Source organism: Passer domesticus, chromosome 7 (genome assembly GCF_036417665.1).
Source record: "Passer domesticus isolate bPasDom1 chromosome 7, bPasDom1.hap1, whole genome shotgun sequence".
NCBI lineage: Eukaryota > Metazoa > Chordata > Aves > Passeriformes > Passeridae > Passer > Passer domesticus.
This window is the reverse complement of record NC_087480.1, coordinates 41,783,961-41,802,817: the sequence shown is the minus strand read 5'-3', so window position 1 is coordinate 41,802,817 and position 18,857 is coordinate 41,783,961. Positions and strand designations below refer to the sequence as shown.

General features: G+C 39.2%; 2 protein-coding genes across 5 annotated transcripts in view; one reads left to right on the top strand and one right to left on the bottom strand.

Annotated features, from left to right (window-relative positions):
- Positions 1-1,653: 1,653 nt before the first annotated feature.
- FNDC7 (fibronectin type III domain containing 7) lies at positions 1,654-13,365 on the bottom strand. Of its 3 annotated transcripts, none has more exons than XM_064427998.1 (14): positions 13,231-13,365; positions 12,389-12,876; positions 11,945-11,963; positions 10,663-10,917; positions 9,754-10,014; positions 9,000-9,257; positions 7,478-7,732; positions 6,519-6,776; positions 5,820-6,074; positions 4,681-4,935; positions 3,874-4,134; positions 3,259-3,288; positions 2,677-2,739; positions 1,654-2,221 (listed from the first exon to the last, which is right to left on the bottom strand). In XM_064427998.1, the coding sequence occupies exons 2-13, from the start codon at positions 12,449-12,451 to the stop codon at positions 2,702-2,704; spliced, it is 2,208 nt and encodes a 735-aa protein (XP_064284068.1). In that variant the 5' UTR covers positions 12,452-12,876; positions 13,231-13,365; the 3' UTR covers positions 1,654-2,221; positions 2,677-2,701. The 3 variants fall into 3 exon arrangements, with proteins under 3 accessions (XP_064284068.1, XP_064284067.1, XP_064284069.1); XM_064427997.1 differs by having other exon boundaries at positions 1,654-2,204; XM_064427999.1 differs by lacking the exons at positions 12,389-12,876; positions 13,231-13,365 and having other exon boundaries at positions 1,654-2,204; positions 11,853-11,958.
- Positions 13,366-13,404: 39 nt separating this feature from the next.
- STXBP3 (syntaxin binding protein 3) overlaps positions 13,405-18,857 on the top strand; it is a 21,990-nt gene continuing 16,537 nt past the window's right edge. Inside the window, exons 1-4 of one of the 2 annotated variants that reach the window (XM_064428003.1) lie at positions 13,405-13,511; positions 16,302-16,351; positions 17,051-17,132; positions 18,489-18,565. In XM_064428003.1, coding sequence (XP_064284073.1) covers positions 13,469-13,511; positions 16,302-16,351; positions 17,051-17,132; positions 18,489-18,565 — 252 coding nt within the window. In that variant the 5' untranslated portion in view covers positions 13,405-13,468. Of the gene's footprint in view, positions 13,512-13,573; positions 13,647-16,301; positions 16,352-17,050; positions 17,133-18,488; positions 18,566-18,857 lie in introns of those variants that run through there. The other variant, XM_064428004.1, reaches the window with a different exon arrangement.

The following is an 18,857-nucleotide window of genomic DNA, read 5'->3' as shown; positions in this document are numbered from 1 at the left end:
GTATGCCACGTGTCCATAACAGCCTAGGATAGTTATCCTTGTGAAGCCTCATCTCTCTTGGAAATTTCCTGTGGCTCCAATGCTAAGTACTGGAATAGTAATATTAGTAGCCTCCTACAGCATACAAGTTCCCCTCTAGGGGAACCTGAAGGAATTTGATAAATTCTGCTGGCTTTAGATGTTTGAACCCTTTGCCCCACTGTGAAGCACATGTAGCTTTAAGGATGCATGACCACCAGCTATTAAGCAGGGTAAAACAGCATTTAAGTGCCACTTTTGATGTTTTGCAATTAAATTGTCACTGTATCTCTTTTACTCTTCACCAGCAGTAGTTAGATGTGGTAGAACACTAAATCTCAGCAAATTTGGGTCAAGTCTGAAATCAGCTGAAGGGTAGATATTTGCAAGTTCCTTCAGTGGATTGAAATCTAAGTTTTGAACTATTCTGTGTCAGATGAAGCTTAAAACTCTGTATTTTAAATACATACAAATTTTTTTGCAAGTGTTCATATTCGTGTAATTCCAACTAATACATCTTTACTATTATGCATCAAATTTAATTTTTTTTATTAAGTAAGCATTAATGAAGTAATCTACTGTGAAATAACCTAAGGGGTTTTAATCACCTCATTTGTTAGTCCACATGATTTCACAGCTACTGGTCTGAAAGCATTCATTTTAGCATATCCATATGCTGCCTGCCTACCTCCAACAAGAATTTTCTTGGTTCTCAAGTCTTCTTTCAAGAGACAGTGGAGTTGGATTGTTTGGGGGTTTTTTTGGTAGGATTTTTGTTGTTTGTTCAGTTGACAATTTTATTGCTTGTGGTTATTTGTTTCATGAAGTCCAGAGCTTCATACGAATAAATAGTACAGAAACAGCATCTACAAAAAATGTGACAACTAATTTGTCCTTTCCTGTGGTCTGAAGCCAGCGTGACCCATAAAAGTGTGTTTACCTCAGTCTGGAGAGAACCTGCAACCAATCCTGACCAAATTTTTCAGTCAGCTCAGTGAATTCCAGTTCTATTCCATATGTGAATTCTGTTTCACATATCAGCCATGTTAAGTGTTAGACAGTTGTTAGTAGACAATGTAATGCCTGAATAACAACACCTTGAGCACTGCCATAGTAGGCGGTGTGAAATCTGGCTTAATTTCATTGTGTTGCTTTTCCTCCCTGTTTTGCTAATTGTATACATCTGCTACCCACTTTTAGAACTGAATCCATGTGCTTTTTTTCTTGAAATCATTACTTCTCTTCAGCTCATTGCCTTTTTTTTCCACCAACAGACATACAAATAATACATTTTGATAAAATTACACTTCAGTGACAAAAGAGAGAGGAGTTGATGAAAATAGTACTGCAACATTGTTGTTTGTAGTGTGTAATTGAGGTGTTAAGGGCTGTACACCAGAGAGAATGAAGAAAACATACACCAACAGTTTAGAATGGCTTAAAGTACATTAGAGTTACTATTAGAGCATGGAATTATCAGAATTGCTCAGGTGAAAAGAAGTAGTTCAGGGCTTGAATTTGGTTCCAAGAGAAACCAATTGCTTTAGATCTCTAAAAACCCAGGTAAACACTTACACTGTGGTGACAATGTGTTTGGCAATGATATTTGCAAAGAAGAATTAATAATATAGAACCTTCAAGAAAGAAGGGTTTAATTTTTTTTATTAAGTAACAAATAAAACCAACTTTCTATTAACTAATGCAGAGCAGTTTTAAATAATGTTTCCTAAAGAAAGACTTGTTTGATGTTGACTAAATGAAGATCATGTTTTAAGAAGCAGCATACAATTCTACAAGCAACTTACTGAAGTGTTAGGTTCCCTTGAGATTTTGCACAAACGATCTGAAGCATTGGCTGAGACACTTAACACCTAATGTGTTCCCTGAACAAAGGCAATTTCCACAATGGGTAGTGTCTGTTTTTATAAGCTGAAAATAGTGCTAGAAACCCTGTTGTCTTTGGATACCTTTGTACACATGAGTTTCCAAAGACTCTGTTAAAGTGTTTGTAGAACCATTGACCTTAAACCTTGCTTTCAAAGTTGGCTGAAAAAGTAACTACTGTGGAGTGTGAGAGAAGGTCCTGCCTGGATTAGGTCTCAGATAGGGCGAGGTGTTCAGCTTTCCTGCTCCCAGTCCTCAAGCAGCTGTGAATGTTGCACTTGAGCACAGATGTGTCTTTCCAGCTGCAGGGGAAAAAAGACTGAAAATAACATTTAGAGAGAATGGTGTTATGAACAATCTTACCATCCAGGATAGCAGCAGGTGAACAGCAGCAAAAAGGAGATCAAACTTAGGGGGAAAAGTCAGCAGCAATTTCTTGTCATTCCTCTGAGACAGGAGCAGAAAATAGTCCAGAACACCAGGAGAAAGTAAATGAGTGCTGAAGAATATTTTTATCTGTTTGGATTTTAAGGGCTTTTCTGGGGAATTACAGCATAGTGAAGTGAAGGTTTAATGAAGTGAAAGAAGGTTGTTACAAATGGAGGAGAGGACAAATCAGTAGTGCTAGTAGAAATGAATGACAAGAGATTTCAGAGGTAAATATGATGGATTTTAACAAACCACTTATGATATACAGGACTGGTGAAGCATTTCCCTCCAATCCCAAAGATTTAATCATACATTTTAATATGAATTGCGATTCTTGTAACTTACCTCCTTAGCTGAACCAGAATTTCATCTAGATGTGTTTTGCATTCCTCTTTCCTCTATAAATAACTATAAAAGAATTTAGAAATTAATTCCAGTTATGGAAAAGCAACTGTCTTGAGAAATTTTTATTTCAGTGGCTGCTTTTGAAGTTGTTTCTAGCAGTTTGCATAGGCAAATAAAACACTATGCTGCTGAAACCCAGAAATAAGGTAGAATAGATTGAGGTAATCCACACCTTTTTTTTTTAACCTTTCTGAAAATAGAAAGCAGACATGCCACCTAGTTTCATTTGTAATGGGATGTGGGAAGGCTATAAAAGATAATCCTGCCTTTTATTATGTGCTATCAAATTAGTAGTAAGTGTTGTGATCATGCATGATAGTATGCAGGCCACAATATAGGTAAGGTTTTGTTGGTTTTTTTTAAATTATACATTATAAAATGGGGGAGGGGGATGAGATTAACCTGTATAACACTACCAGAAGCCTTGACTATCAAATCTGTATGTTTTGTACATCTTATTTGAAAATTATGCAAAAATATTCTATCAACTTAATTAATTTTTAATGAATATACTGCACTTACCCATTCCAACAGAGCTTCCAGAACAGGTGACTGAAATGACATGAAACAGTGGTACAAGTGTTAGATGTCAGGTTGCAAGCTGCAAAATATTATTATTAGTCTGCAGTATGTAGTCCATCTATATTACTATGCAATCCCATCAGATAGCAGTAGTTTTATAATGGATTAAATCCATGCCTTGGGAAAGGCAAAGTAATTTCTTCCCCTTTAAAAAAATTACTTTAAAATGTTATTAGGAGTGATTTATTGCAGCTATTGATTTGTTTCTTTATTTAAAAAATACGTAAAACAAAATGCTCATTTATTTGGTTCTATATGCTAACCATTCCTAACCTCCCAACTGAACATTAAGTTTTCTGTATTCACCAGGATATGGGTGATCCATTTAGGAGGCACCTGTGCAGATAAGTGTGCCCAGACCCAAAATGCTGCTGTGAAATTCCCATTGCAGATATTGTGAGAATGCACTCATAAAGTGAGTGCACTCTGCAGTCAGCACTAGAGCAGAGAAGTTCTATTCCATGCCCCCTTTACCTGCATAACTTTGGATTACATTGTAGCCATCTAGCATACAAAAAACAAAAGAAAAAAAAATCAAATTAATTTAAGTTCTACCTGAATATATTTTCTTAGGACACAATGTGAGCTTTGGCCCCTTGTTGGTCACTGGAGCTACCACCACAGTGTAGACATCCCCACAAGGTATCTTGGTGATATCGCAGTGACTCAGCCCCGAGCTGGGGGTGCAGCTGAAATTTCCCTTTGAGCCCCGTAAATCAGCGTTGTAGTTTATTGTTTCATCAGAAGCTCGCCAGAACACCCTGATGCCAGTGTTGCTGAGTCTGTAGAGCTTCACCCCAGAAGGGCAGCAAGCACCTAAGAAAGTAAGAAACATTAATGAACTGATTTTGTAAACTCAAAATATATTATAAATTTCTAGAGTGCAGTTTAAACCAGATTACTATTACCAGCATTTTAAAGAGAAAGTTATTATTTCACAAAGCCAAAATAATTCTTGAACTGAACTAGAAAAGTTTTATTAGTCATTTTATGGAGCTGGATTTCAGTCTTTGTTTTACATGTTGGAATGTTACTGCTCTCACCTCGCATAAGACCTACCTTAGAATGCCCAGAATCCTTTTGAGTTCCCTAAAATTTAATTATGCCATAGCATAATTTAAATTAAAAAACTTTCTGAAGCAAAATTACTAGAAATTCTTTATATGGCCAACTGATGGCTGTCACAAGAACAAGTCCTGATTATATGAAAATAATCCAAAGTGCATTTATTTAAAGAGGGAACTCCAGATGTATTAGCTGTGTGTTGAATTTCAGCTGTGCTGTTTTTATGAGAGGACCACCACACAAAGTACGTTGTATATTGAGTGTTTTTCTTCCCAGTTGCATCTACACTTTACGTACTGGAAGAATATCCCTGAAAGGTGCAGCTGGAAGTCAAACCCGTCTCACTGATGGCTCTCAGAGACACTGTGTAGTTGGTGCCACATGTGATACATCCCAGGAGACAGTAGGTCTGAAGGGTGTGACACTTTGCCTGTCCTTTTGGAGACTCCAGTGTTGTTACATATGTCTGTGCACCCCTCCCAACAGACCAGCTGATATTGGTTACCGACTGTGTCACTTGAGTTAGTATCAGATCATTAGGGCAACAAGGAGCTGAAAGAGAACAAAAACCAGAGAAGTGACTTCTGTTTTGTACCTGGAAAATGGAAGGTATTTGGAGGGTTGCAGGTAGAACAGTACATGACCAAGATTAAAGGAATGAGGAAGTGCATATTTTTCAGGCATGCTGAAAAATAGTTGACTCTGCTGGCAAGCCTCTAGTAAACAGAATGTTCATGTAAGAACAATTTGTCTCTAACTATGTGTTAGAACCCTGGAATTATTATAAAATGATTGTTCACCAAGTTTCTAAAAATGACTAAGATTTTTCATCAGAATATCAGAGTACATCTGTAGTTTAATTAAGCAGAGTCTGTCTCTACCACTCAAGTCATATATCTCAGTCCAGCTCTGTCTCTGTTTAAAGTCTCTTCCTCTAGAATGTAAAATGACTGCAGCCAAACTGCATGTTAAAAATAGATCCTGGTGTATATTAATCTCTGCCTGGAGAGGTGGTAGAGGACAAAACCTGTTAGCAATTTAATAGCAGGAATAGTGGGTAGGATGTTCTTTAATCTGTTCTTCACAACTGCTTATTTGTTGACATGGACATTACCTCATTGCCTCTCCTGGTAGTACTAAATATCAAAATGCTGACAAGGACGTTATGCATTGCATTAGTGGCTTATGTTATTGCATTTTAGTTAGCTGTGCCAGAAGATAATTGGTTGCACTAAGGCCTCTCAGTATGAGACAACTGCCAAATGACCCTTCCTTGTCACACACAAAGATACAGACAGGTTTATGAAAAGGACATCCAGCAATACATAGTACAATGTGCATATACTGTAAATAAAAAATAGCCAAAACCATAGAGTCATAGAACTATTTTAATATTATACTGCTAAGTATGTAGAACTATATACAATTCCCCATACCTGTCTCTAAAGGGATACTGTAGCTTGGTAAGCTCTGTCCTGCTGGTGATCTTGCTATAGCACTTACAGAGAAAGCAGATCCACAGGGAAGATCCATTAGGGTACAGGAATTCCTGGTGCTTGTGCAATGCCAAAGTCCAGCCTCTCCTCTGGCAGTGACAATGTACACAGCTTCTTCATTGTTAGGTTGCCACTGCACACTGACTACAGATAGACCCTCCTTTGAGATATTTTTAATTTCAGGACTGCAGGGAGCTGAAATATTTAATATTAATAATATTTAAACAGATTATTTATGCATACTATATAAGTTAAGTGTGAAAATTAAATTCCACTCAGAACTGGCAAATTGCTTCAGAAAAGCATATGATCTTTGTATGTTTTACTCCTGGTGAGAATTTAGAAATTGTGACAGGACAGACAGCATAAGGATTTTGTGTATAATTTGTAATTCTGATTTTCAAAATACTGGAGCTATCAGAAGCTTTCACACAAATTTAATTTAAGTTCCCCTTCTTATAGTGTATTCTCTTTCAGTTTTGGAGTTGCTGGTTTTTTAGGTTTTTAACAAATTTTTATCAGTAAATTAAGTAAAAGAGTTAAACAGCAACTCAGCACTCCAGCAATGTTTTTCATCCACGAATCACTGTGGTGTATAATAATGGTTTCTTCAGCTAAAGGAAAATGAGCGATCACTACCTGTCATCACAAACTGGGGCGCACACGAGGCGCTGCTGCCGCGGGCCTCGCTGAAGGAGCACACGGTGATGTTGTAGGGGGTGCTGCACTGCAGAGCCGACAGGGTGCAGGCCGTGGCCGTGTCCCTGCAGAGCAGCACAGCGCTGCCGCCGGCCGCTCGGGTCTCGTACAGGTCAGCGCCCCGCACGGGAGCCCAGGTGACCCGCACCGTGTCGCTTGATATGAACACGGCTCTGAAGTCACTTGGGCAACAAGGAGCTGCGAACAAAAAGGCAGACAGGGAAACCCGAAAGGGAGTGGAAAACTGGTGCAAATAAAAGCCTTGTTTCATTTATCTCTGTGCTTCTTGTCTTTCCCAAAGTTGACCAGTACTGTGCAAACAGTCTAATGAATCCCAGATTTACTTCTTAAATTAATTCAGTACCACTCCTTCCAAATCGATGGAGGACATACTTGGGGTTAGGTCAGACACAGGAATTATCCATATCCTTGGTTTAAAATTTTAAAAGTCTAGAGGTTAAATAACAATGTTCTTCTCAATTTCCCACTGAACTTACTTTTTTTTTTTTAATTTTCCAAGTATGAAAACTCCCTGTGAGGAAGTTGAAGACTTTGGTACACTCTTCCTGAGGTAAAACCAAAAAAAAAACCAAAAAACCCAGACAGGACTAGAGTTTAAATGTTATGCCAGTGTGTTATTCATATGTCCTTGCCTGATGATTGTGAATTGTTAAACTGTTTTCAAGTTTTATGCATGTTGTTGCACTTGACTATGCAAGTTAAGTTTAATTGCAATGTGAACTGTTTCTTTTTCTCTGCCAACCTGTGTATGTTATGCCCAAAATCTGAATAAAAATAGAAGTTTAAGTCATTATCTTCCCATAAAAATGTCCAAACAGCTCTACCATAAATACAGCTAAAGGATCCAAATGAATTTGCAGGAATACATGGCTACTTACCAGTAGTGTAATTGAGTACATCACCTAAAGGGCTCTGTCCTGCCTTGTTATATGCAAAGACACTAATGAAATAAGTGAAACCACAGTCCGACTGGAAATGGCATTGAGTACATGATGTGTTGCAGTGCACTTCCAAGCCATCATCACTCTTCACAAAAACCACATAATAATGACCCAAACTGACACTAGACCATGACACCAGCAAGTGACCAGGTTCATCCTCCTCAATTGATATGTTTTCTGGTGCACAAGGAACTGAAAAAACATTAAAAAAAAAGAAAAAGATTATCAATACAATTATTTTTTTTTTCCTTTCTTGAAGTTATACTCTTGGGGAATAAAGGAAAATCAGGGATATATTGAATTATATAGAATATAGAATTATTCTACTCAGCTTGAACAGTTGCTCTGTCTTGTTCAAGAAAGCAGCAACTTAGCTGCCTTTACAGAGGTTGGTGCTTATATTTAGATGACAAGTGGATATGATTTTTATATCATGTTTTACAGAGGCATCTGCTCAAGGAGCCCTCTGAACAAAAGTGACATCAGGCAATATTTCAAAACAAACTGGCACAGTGTATGCTTACAAATAGTAGGTTTGGATAATAATTGGAATACTAGCATGAAGAGTAGGTGGCATCCAAAAGCCTCTATATGTGAAAACCCTTTATATTTTTTCATAACATTTACTGTCTGTGCCTGAGTAGAACTGTCCTTTGCTTAGGTTTCCTTTTTGCTGGTATTCCAAAATGCCACATTAAATTGCAAACTCCATGGCTTTTGTTTAAATAACATTTACTTTCTTTCTAGTTCAGTAAAGTGCACCTTGCTGCTATTAGAATGAATATGTATGATCTAGCTGAAGCAGTGTTGACTGAGATTGCAGCCCACAGCTTAATAGCTGTCTCTTGCATAAGGTTCTCTCACCCTGTTAGATGCACCACAGAGTAGCTCACAATTGATCTCCTATCAAAAGTCAAAATGAGGCAGGTTACATCAAATAACTAAGTAAATAATGTTGTGTATTTCAAGTAGCATATAACAAAAAATAAATTGTTGAGATTTTGATTACACGGGCAGATCATCTAACAGGTCAGGAAACAACAATCTCTGACATGGCAGTGGTGCTATAGCTGAACTGAGCAAGCTATTGTCCTGAATATGGTCGATGGTTTCTTGATTTAGTCTAGTGATGTTACTTTGCATAAATGTGCTTTTGTTGAGCCCCTTTCTAACTAACAACTTGACATGGCCCAGAACAGTTCTATGCTCAGAGGCGGTCCTTAATGCCATTTCCTCACAAATTTGTTCTACCACTGCAAGTTTTTGTCACAGAAATATGAAGAATGTTTGCTCTTACCCCTCCAATAGCAAAGTATATGACATAATTCATGAACAAAGGTCAAAAGAAGAACTATTAGAGAATCACCTGTGAATTGGTGTAAATGGACTCATTTGGATTTGAAATTAAAGAAGTAGATGTTAAAATGTGATAAGCTACATCAGAATCAGTGATACATACTCGTTTTTAAGCTTACTGCATCCGTAGGTTTACTGGATCCAGCATCATTGTATGCTGTGACAGACACATAATATTCAGAGCTGCACTGGAGGGATGGCACCATGCAGGAGGCAGAAGATGTGTTACACCTCAGTTCCAGGAGTCCACTGGAGACTGTGACACTGTAAGTTACAGCTCCTTCTGTTGGCATCCAAGAGACAGCAGCTCTTAAAGCACCACTGTTGAAAGCTACTTTAACATCCACTGGTGCATTAGGACCTATGGTATATCAATTTGGAACACAAAAACATAACTTGGATTATGGCCTACAGACATGATCTCTTTCACAACTTGCAAACTAAATGCATTTTTTTTGAGTGCAAACCTTACCCTCATTTATGTTAAAATTACATTAAAAAAAAAAATTCTAGTTGACCATGGCTGAAACTCCCTGCTTATTTGAATATTTGCTTCTCACAATTAGAAAAGTCCTCAAAATCAGTCTGAGCTTATGTAACTCTTATCCAGACCTGTCCTAAGCACAACTTTAGTGACAGTAATTGCTATCTTTGCCTCAGTTATGTTCACTAAACATAGCTGTGTCATCTGAGCTTTCATAAACTTTGAGATGGGGCAAAAATATGATCTGAAAATCTAGTCAATGTATCTTTGAAAAACATAATGCAATCACAAATACACATAAATACTTTCTGGTATATTTTTGACGTGTTGTTCTTAGAATGCTGACTTGGTTTCAGAAAAGAAAATTTCTTACTTGTTCTTTGGTTATATGTGAAATCATCTCCAGGCATCCCATTCGCATTCCAGGCATAAGCCTTGATAGTATAGAGAGTTCCTGGATCTAGATTTGTAAATATCAAGGAGGTATTGGTGGTGTTCTGCTTCAGCATTCTGCCCAAACCATCTGATCTCACAAGTGACACAGAGAATCCAGCTGCCATATGCACAGCTTTCCAGCTCACTGCAATGGAGTCACAACTCAGAGAACGAACAGACAGGATCGGAGCAGCCAGGACTGTTGAGAAAGAACAAAATTATGCTTTTGGTTTTTCAGCAGGACAGCTTGAAAAGGCCAAATTTGAAATGAATATAGAGAAAAAAAAAAATCACTAACCCTGAGAGACAAATTCAGTGACAACAAAACCAGAAAAAATAAATTAATGCAAGATCAACAGAACAAATTTGGAAAGTGATTTGGCACAATGATTATTGTATTGCACATTTTGTGAAATGAACAAAAGTTGTTCAGAAAGGGAGAAGGGCTGCATGTGTTAAAGAATGAAAATCACCAAGAACATACTGCATTTCCTGTCATCTAAGTTTCACTTTGTCTTCCTATCTTATACTTTTGGTTGTTTTTTTATTTCTTCCATTCCTTCAAGTTATGTCTTTTGTTAAAGTAAAATACATATATTCATACAAATTCTAGTGAAACTCCCAGATGAACTTTTAACTTACTGTACCATCATAAAGTAAACGATTAATTCAGACTTTTGTCCTGGTCATTATGTCAGATGGCTGAATTCTAGTTTTCAAAAACTGAAAGAAGAATGTGATCAGTACAATTTAAAATAAAGATTATAATAATTCAGGACTGGTACATGCATGAATGCTTTACGTTATAACAACACTACAGAACTTGAAATAAGATTTGAAAGCCCACCTGTTTTTACTTTTCTGAAAGGTGAAGGCTGGCTTTTTCCTCCTGAGTTTATAGATCTGACAGTGATTCGGTACAAGGTGGCAGGCTTCAGTCCTGTCACTGTGCCTGGAGAATTTTTTACTATAGTTTCAACAAAGGAATCTCCATCTTGTGCAGTCAGCATGTAATTAGTAGCCCCAGGTACTGCTCTCCATTCCACTGTGATACTGTTGCTAAGTTTTGAATAAGCTTGGTCAATAACAGGTATATCTGGAGCTAAAATGGAAATAATGATAGATGTACTGAAGTGGGAAAACACAGTCCTGTAGAACACTGCATGCTCTGAACATTTCATAAAGACAAAATGTAGGACAAATAGTCTACACTTTCTATGAATGATTAAAATTTAAGTTAAATGGACGTTCAGTAAACATTAACAAAATACTGAGTCTTGCAATATTCTACACCAAATTCAATCTTTCATAAAAATACTCTAATACTCTGAAATCACTCCTGTAAGACCATTATTTAACCTAGGTTTCACTGAGAGGTTCTCCTTTAGAGCAAATTAACTATATTACTAATTAAAGTGATATACAGAGCAATATATATACAAAGAAGAAGTGCATGTTTATACAAAGCAGTCTGAAAGAGGATGCTGAACCATAGGCATTTCTATATCAAAACAACATATAATAATCTAATCTGGAAGGGGTCACAGAACTCACCTAACCCCTTGCTCTGAGCAGATATACTTAGGTATTCAATAACATGACAAATCAAATATTTTAACAATGCTTTGGTGGTGTGCTCTGCCATGCAAAAAGAGCTCTTTTGTACTGCAGACACAAAACTAACTACACCAGTGTATTTCTTAACCACGAGTAATTTACGTTCAGAAATCAGGATTTTCACACTAAAATCAGCATTTATAAAACAATTATACATGTTGCAAGGCTGCAAAACACTCACTAGAAGAGAAAAAAGATAAAATGAAGGTACACCCCACATAAAATTAAGAAAAGGAATATAGAAGTATTTCGGATGAAGTTTACACTAGTATCAAGGTACAAGTCTGAATATTTGCATGACTCCAACAGAATTGTGACTCCTAAAAATGAGATTTAAAATGTATAAAGACATCAGTGTAATATTTTAAGCCTGAATCAAACATGAAAAAAAATTTGGTTTACAAAGCTGCTAGAACTTACAGAATATTTTATTAAAAATCACAAGTAGGTGTTCTCTTCAGACCCATTCAAAATTAGTCAGACAAAACCAAAAAAACATTTTGAGTATTTACCTGTGTTTGCGGAAAATATCTGAAAAGGAAGATGTAACAAAATTAGAAATACAATGTGACATATTTTATTTTGCAAATTAAAATCTAAGAATGTTAGTAACAACAACCTAAAATACTATGTTTATTAACACATTTTACTGATATGATGTATTTGCTCAGATTCCTTAAGCAGGGTAAGTGTACACAACGAATGAAATTTGGTACAGGTATGCAGATTGTACCGCTTTTCTGCATTTCCCCCTCTGAACCTGCCTATTAATCCCGTCTGCAGTTGTTGACACACTTTGAAAGTAGTTTTCAGTCATATGTAAACAGTGCACACTGTGATAGTAGCGGAATACCAATGTGGAAGCGGATGTCTGATAGTGCTCCACCCTAACTTTTAGTTTACTTTTCCAAAGTACCATCGCTAAAATAGCTTTACAGCAAGTAAGTGGCACTCACCATCTCTAGGCAGCTGAGAAGCACTCCAGTAAACGCCAATGATTTACTCTTTGCACCGCACATCTCGCCAGAGCGTCGTTCCAGCTTCACCCGGGGGCGAGCTGGGGCCGATGCTCAGCGATGCTCAGTTCCCGGCCGTGCTGGCGCTGCAGGCGCAGCCCCGGGACAGAGCAGGTCGCGCTGGGCCGGCCGCTCCTCCCTGCTGGATCACAGCTGGACAGCGGCCACCAAACCCTGGTGACACCGGGCCACCACCTGTGGCCATGGCTGGTGGGGGGGGTGGTCTCTTCCCTTCTGTTACATGATTTATACAAGACTCACAAAATAATTAAGCTAAATGAAGTTTGCTCTTCGGCTCATTGTCTATTGTATTTTTCCCCACTCACAAGTGTTTTCTTTTCTGTCGGGTATGATGCCCTCATCGTACTCCCCTTTGAATGGCACCGCCATACAGACTGGGAACTGACTATTCTTCCTCATACCTGGCGCTGTGGAAAGAGAAATTTTCCTCGCATTCTTTTCTATTTGTTCCAACTGCTGGCTCCCCTTTGAGAACAGAACTTTATGTGCTCAAACTATAACTTCTGATTATAGTTTGACGATTATAGGCGTCAACAGCCGCTGTCGTTCCATGACCCGACAGTGTTTTCCTTGGTGGTTTACACGCCTGTCAGCGGGAACCTGGGGGCCGTTTTCGTGAGGGAGCCGCGGTTTTCCCCCCGGGAACAGGGCAGGTTTCGGGAGCCACCCCGGCCAGGCGGTCTCCAGCTCCCCTCTGCTCCCCACACCTCGCCAGGGGCCGCCTCGGCGGTCGGGAGCGGCTCCCACCGTCCCGGGCTCACCTGAGCAGGAAGCTCCTTCCTCAGGGGAGAGCCCTCGTCACCGGGCACTTCCCCAGGGGGAATTTCGCACCCCATGGCGGCCGACGGAGTGAGCCTGGCTCCGGCGGGCGGGTCCGGGCTCCTGAGGGGCTGACCCCGGCCGGCAGGAGCCGCCCCGCCCGGGATCGGGCTGCGCCCTGCGCCGCCGCCCCTGAAGAGGGAGGGGAAGGCAGCGCTGCCAGGCGGGGCTGGCACCAAGATGGCGCCGGCGGTGCGGGGGCTGAAGAGCTTCGTGTGGCAGAGTGAGTGACTGTGGGGCTCCTTCCCCGGGCCCGCGACCCTGGGGCCGTTCGGTGGGCGCGGGCCGGCCGGGAGCCTCCGCCGCTGAGGCGCCAGCTCCGTGTAGCTCTGTGTGGGGGTCGGGGGTGCCCGGTCAGGTGAGGTCCGGGGCCGCTCCGAACGCGGCCAGAGCCGCGCTGCGTGGCGGAGCTGGGGCGGCCGAGCGGGCTGGGGTCGGGCCCGCGTGGCTCTGTGGGCAGCCGCTGTCCGGCGGAGGCTGTGCGTGGCGGCTTCTGCCCGTGTTGCAGGTGGGAGGCGGCTGCCCCGGCTCGCGGCGTTGCCGCGGGTGTCCGCAGTGACGGCGCTGCGGAGAGACGCTTGTGCCTTTTCCGAGATAAGGGTGAGCTGTGTAGGCTGCAGCCCGCCTGACGGGCTCTAGAAGAGCCTAAATCTAAACTGTTCAAGCGCTTCTCTATCACCTCCAAGCTACCTCTTTTAGAGAGTGCTCCTACCCCAGAAGGGGCTCTGCCCTCTTTCACGGAGGGGCACTTCCCACTTTGTGTTTGGTTTCACATGTTTTGGTAGAAGAAGTTGAAGGTGTTCCCAGGTAGGCTTACGAGTGAACTGCAGATTTTTATCTGTGTATTTTGGAGCAGCTTCTGCTGGTGTTTGTTACAGAAAATGAAGTTGTAACTGCTCCTTTCCTTGCTGGAGTGGAAAGTATTTCAGGTAGTGTGAGACCTTAGGGAAAAGGCATGGGCAGCCACCTCATCCCGGGCTTAATTGTCCTGAGGTTGTGACTCCATGAGCTGCTCAGCCGGCCCGGCGACTGTCGCTGAAATGGGGAGCTCCTGCTGCAGGCTTGTTTTCGTTTTCCTCTTCTGCTTCCACATGAAAGCTGTTCGTTTGTGTCACTAGATGTGAAAAGCAGACTGTCCCTCTGGAGTTCAGTCCTAATTGCTGGCACCTGTATGCTGCTTGTATGAATTCGGTACCTTTGTTTAAAACGTAACCTTTAGAAATTCCCACTTCTGCTGCTTTGCTTATCGTGCTGTCTTGCTCTTTGTGCCTGTGACTGTAAGGCCAGTGTTTTGTCCCGAGATATTTTATAGAAGACTTGGACCTTAAAAGGGACCAATAAAAGAGAAATTTCATCAAAGCATAAGTGTGTCATTAAGGGCCATAATGACGTTTGCCGGTGTGAGGAACAAAGATTAGAGTGGCAGTGAAACAGTGTGAATAATAAAACATTTATATTACAAGCTGAGTTAAGAGAACTTTTGAAAGGAATGCTTTGTTAGTGGTCTAGTTTCTCTTGTCTTTCCAAGACTACAACAACAATGAAAATTGATGAACTAAGTTTGAAGCATCGTCTGGCACTTTTTACATGGGTAATTGAAGGCCATAAACTGCTGCTTCCTAATGTTTCAGCAAAACATCAGGTTTTTTTTGTTAATGCTGATTCACATTTTGTCTGAAAATAGTGATGCTGATGCTTTATGTGGCAGCTCGTGTCAATGTGTATCTTGTTCCTGCTCTGTAAATAGGCATAGAAGTTACACCTGTGGTGAGTGGAATTGAAGCAGAAGTGTGTGAAAAGTTAATTCACACAATTTGGTTGTCAGTTAAGCTCACAGTTATGAGGACAGAGAAAGCTACCTGTATTTAGGAGACAGTAGTTCCTGTGGATAAAATAATGAAATATAGAGAGCTGTTGTATATAGTTAATCTCTAAATGAAGTCCTTTCCATGATGAATTCTGTCTTTTAATTTTTTTTCCACAACTTTAAATTGTTTTGTAGACTTGTACAATAAGTTCTAGCCTAGCCACAGATAGCTACAATAAATTTTGTATATGATTCAGCATTTTAGCACTTCTGTGTTTTGTAGCACTTGCTTAAGTGCTTTCTTCAGGAAGTGTTATAATCGTGTCATTAATTTTGCCAAGGTGTGGTTTGCTTCTTTTTTTCCACACAGGAATTTGGCAGCCTGCTGTTCTGTCAGTGTTGTGTGTAGTTCTTTCCTAGATTGTGAAGTAAAGGTAGAAGGAAAAAAAGCCTTTGTAAACAAATTAAATGTATTTAGAGAAGACAAAATCTGAAAAGGTTGTTAAGGTGTATGGTTGGTATAAAATCTGTGAGAAGAAAATGAAAGCCTGGACAAAAATGGAGCACTCACCTGGGTTTGGTTGTGGTGTGTTCAGAATGCTTGCAGGAGAAAAATTATTTTGAGAGCCTGTGAACCATTGTAGGCCAGTTATTTGGGTGAAGCAGCTGAGGGTTGAGGGCAAAATAAGTAACAGTTGGAATAGTGCAGGGGCAAGTAGACAGTGTCTGGTACACTGAAAGCTTGGAATAAACTTTCATTTTATTATGGGAGAAAACTGACTTCTGTTTTTTAATTGCAGAAATGAAGTTCAAGACAACTGAATTATGCATTTGTATGTTCTGGTGTCTTTTATAGGCAAATATTGTAGAAAAAATATTTGAGATTTTGGACAAGGTTGTTGGGCACTCAGTTTATTAAAAGGATTTCTGTGTAATGCTGCAGACTGACGGGCAAGAGTGTTATCAGAAAATATGAATGTTAATAAAATTTTCATGTGGTTAAAAATTTGTTACTACTCCTGTGTGCAGTCCTAGAAACAGGCAGGGACAGTTTGTGGTGAAGAATTCTGTGCAGCTATTTATCAGTATGGGGCTCTTTTTCCTTCTTTTTAGGGCTCTGAACATATGAATCTAAATGGATGAATTATTTTCTTTTTCTTAGTAATAATTTAGTTCCTCTAACTGGTAAACTGCTTCTTCTTGCAGAGCTGAAATCAGCTGTATTTGATGACTTCACCAAAGAGGAAGAATGGAAGGTACAAATTTTTATAAGAATTCTGTCATCACTTGAACAAGAAATCTGTATCACTGAATAGAAAACAGATACATAAAATTAATGTCTGGCATTTTCACTCAAGATTGTTTTCTGTCCAAGTAATAGACTTCACTTTTGGTAACTCAGATCTCTGTATAATACATATTGAAAAATCTAGAGTCTAGTACAGGAAGAACAAATGGTTAGTAGTCTCTTTTTTTTATTAGATGTGACGAAAAATTAGAAACTGTTTGTATTTATCTTCACTTTCATTTTGAAATACTTGTTCTTTATTAATTTCAAAAATTACACTTACTTCAGTGCATGTGGAGCAGGATTCAGCAGTGTGATACCTGTTAGAACTACTTAAGCTATAAAACAGTTTTAAAATAAATAAAGGTATATTTGAGCAGGCCATGGGGTAAATTAACAGGAATTCAAAAGACTTATGTCCAAGTGAAACTTTCAAAGTACTTTGTAGTATGAGTAGGGGGGGAAAAAGCTCATCTTCAAGATTTAGCTTCTGCCTTCTGAAATTCATTTCCCCCTGCAATGTTGGTGTATGCAGGTAATGAAAAAAACAGAGTAATAAAATAGTTTTAGCTTCAAACTTTATGGCAAGTTGTTGAGAAAATGTCGTGGGTTTCATGTAGCTGATTAATTTGTCTAAATACTTGTATTTTTTTAAAAATATGTTTAGGTAATGCTTTTAGATGATTACACTACTAAATTACTGTCACTGTGCTGCAAAATGACTGATCTACTGGCAGAGGGTGTCACAGGTAAGCAGGACTCTTATTAATACACCAATGCAATATCCTGGTAAGAAAAAGGGAAAGACTGAAAATGATGAAATTGATAGTGCCCTTGGAAGAAATGGTGTTTATTTGGTTGGTGAAGACAAGTAATTACGGGATATTAAAATAGTAGACTTTCAGGCTTATACAGTAGTTAGTCAGTTGTGATGGGGTTCTCTTAAGTGAAAAAACCCCAAATATTTCTCTGCCTGAAAGCTCAGATCCCCCTTTCAATTTTTTCTTTTCTAAAGATTGTTTTTTCAGTTTGTTTTTTGTGCTTTTACCTTTTTTTTTGTTTGGCTGTTGTGGTGGTTTTTGGTTTGGGGTTTTTGGTGGGCTTTTCTTTTGGGAGGTGGGAATGGGTGTTTGTTTGCTGATCCCTATTTTTGAAATTGAAATAAATTCCCAAAATGTAAATGAATTAATTTTAATTAGCTTTAGGTCTAGATTTTTAGAAATGCTTGTATAAGAGGGTATTGTTTAGGCTTGGTTATTTAGTCCACAGTACTATTCTTATTCCAGTTACTCAGCATAAAATGATTATTCTGGAAATATAATAGTACAGCTGTATCCATTTTTCTTTTTGGTGTATATTTCAAATCATAAGTGCTACTTATCCTTTGTGTATCCTTTTCATCAAGAAGAAACCTTTTATTTTTAGTGAGCATGTTGCTGAAAGGAACCTGTCTTTCCACATCCAGATGTCTGACATTAGTTATCTTCCTTGTTCCTCCCCCACAAAATTTTTGTGCTACAAGAATATCTCTGCATTCTCAAGCTAGTGTATTGTAAAACTATACAGTAATGACCTTATTAAACAGAGAAAAACAAGAGATGAGTGAAGCTGATTTGCTGAAAAATGTCTTAATTTGTGCCTGCAATTATGTTGAAACAGAGTAATTGCCCAGGACATGGGCAAACAAAGGACAGAAGAGGCTGTAGTCCAAAATGATGCCCTGCATAGTTTCTCTGTCCCTCTCCTTCACTGTGCTGAACAAAGAACTGTCTTGCCGAGAGAGTTCCTACCAGGCCCCATAGCTGGAGTGTGTTTGCATTGCCATTCTGTTGTGGAAGTGTAGAATACCTAGGAAGAATTTAGTCCTACAACTTTAGCTGTCACTAGACTGAGAGTTGAGAAAGCCTTGTGGTAACCTTCTGTATATAAAATAACAAAGAAATAAATCAAGACTCTTGACGGATGGTACATCCTTACCTCTAATATTGTGAACTTGATTGCTGTTACTTCATTTTTATCAACTCTGTATTAAAATATGTGCAGTGTTTTCCTTAAAGATGCATAATGTTCCTAATTATAAACATGTAATATTTCTTACTTTATAGTGGTGGAGAGTGTCTATAAAACCCGTGAGCCTGTCCCACACATGAAGGCAATATATTTAATAACTCCTACCAAAAAGGTTAGTATTTTAAAGTGTTGCAAGATGTTTCAAACTAAAAATCCCCCATATTTTAAAGTGTTTATTTACTGTGTACAGCTATACAGTACTTTACCTCTTCATTTTCTGTGATACTCCTCTGTGTGATGCCTAATTTTCCCAGATGAAAAGACAAAGTAGTGCCACCATGGAATATGTTGCTAACGTGTACCTTGTGGTCAATAAAGGAAGGCACTGTATCATTGCTTAGCAATTGTAACCTCACTGAAAGACATATTGTATCACATCACGATGCTATACATTGAAAAACAGA

Bases quoted from the DNA above. Each gene is read 5' to 3' on its own strand.
- FNDC7 (XM_064427998.1), bottom strand. From the start codon at position 12,451: ATGTGCGGTGCAAAGAGTAAATCATTGGCGTTTACTGGAGTGCTTCTC. The intron at 3,289-3,873 runs GTAGAACTTAAA...ATGTCATTTCAG, and splicing joins TCCTAAGAAAATATATTCAG to TCACCTGTTCTGGAAGCTCT. The intron at 2,740-3,258 runs GTAAGTGCAGTA...ATTCTTTTATAG, and splicing joins TGGAAGCTCTGTTGGAATGG to TTATTTATAGAGGAAAGAGG.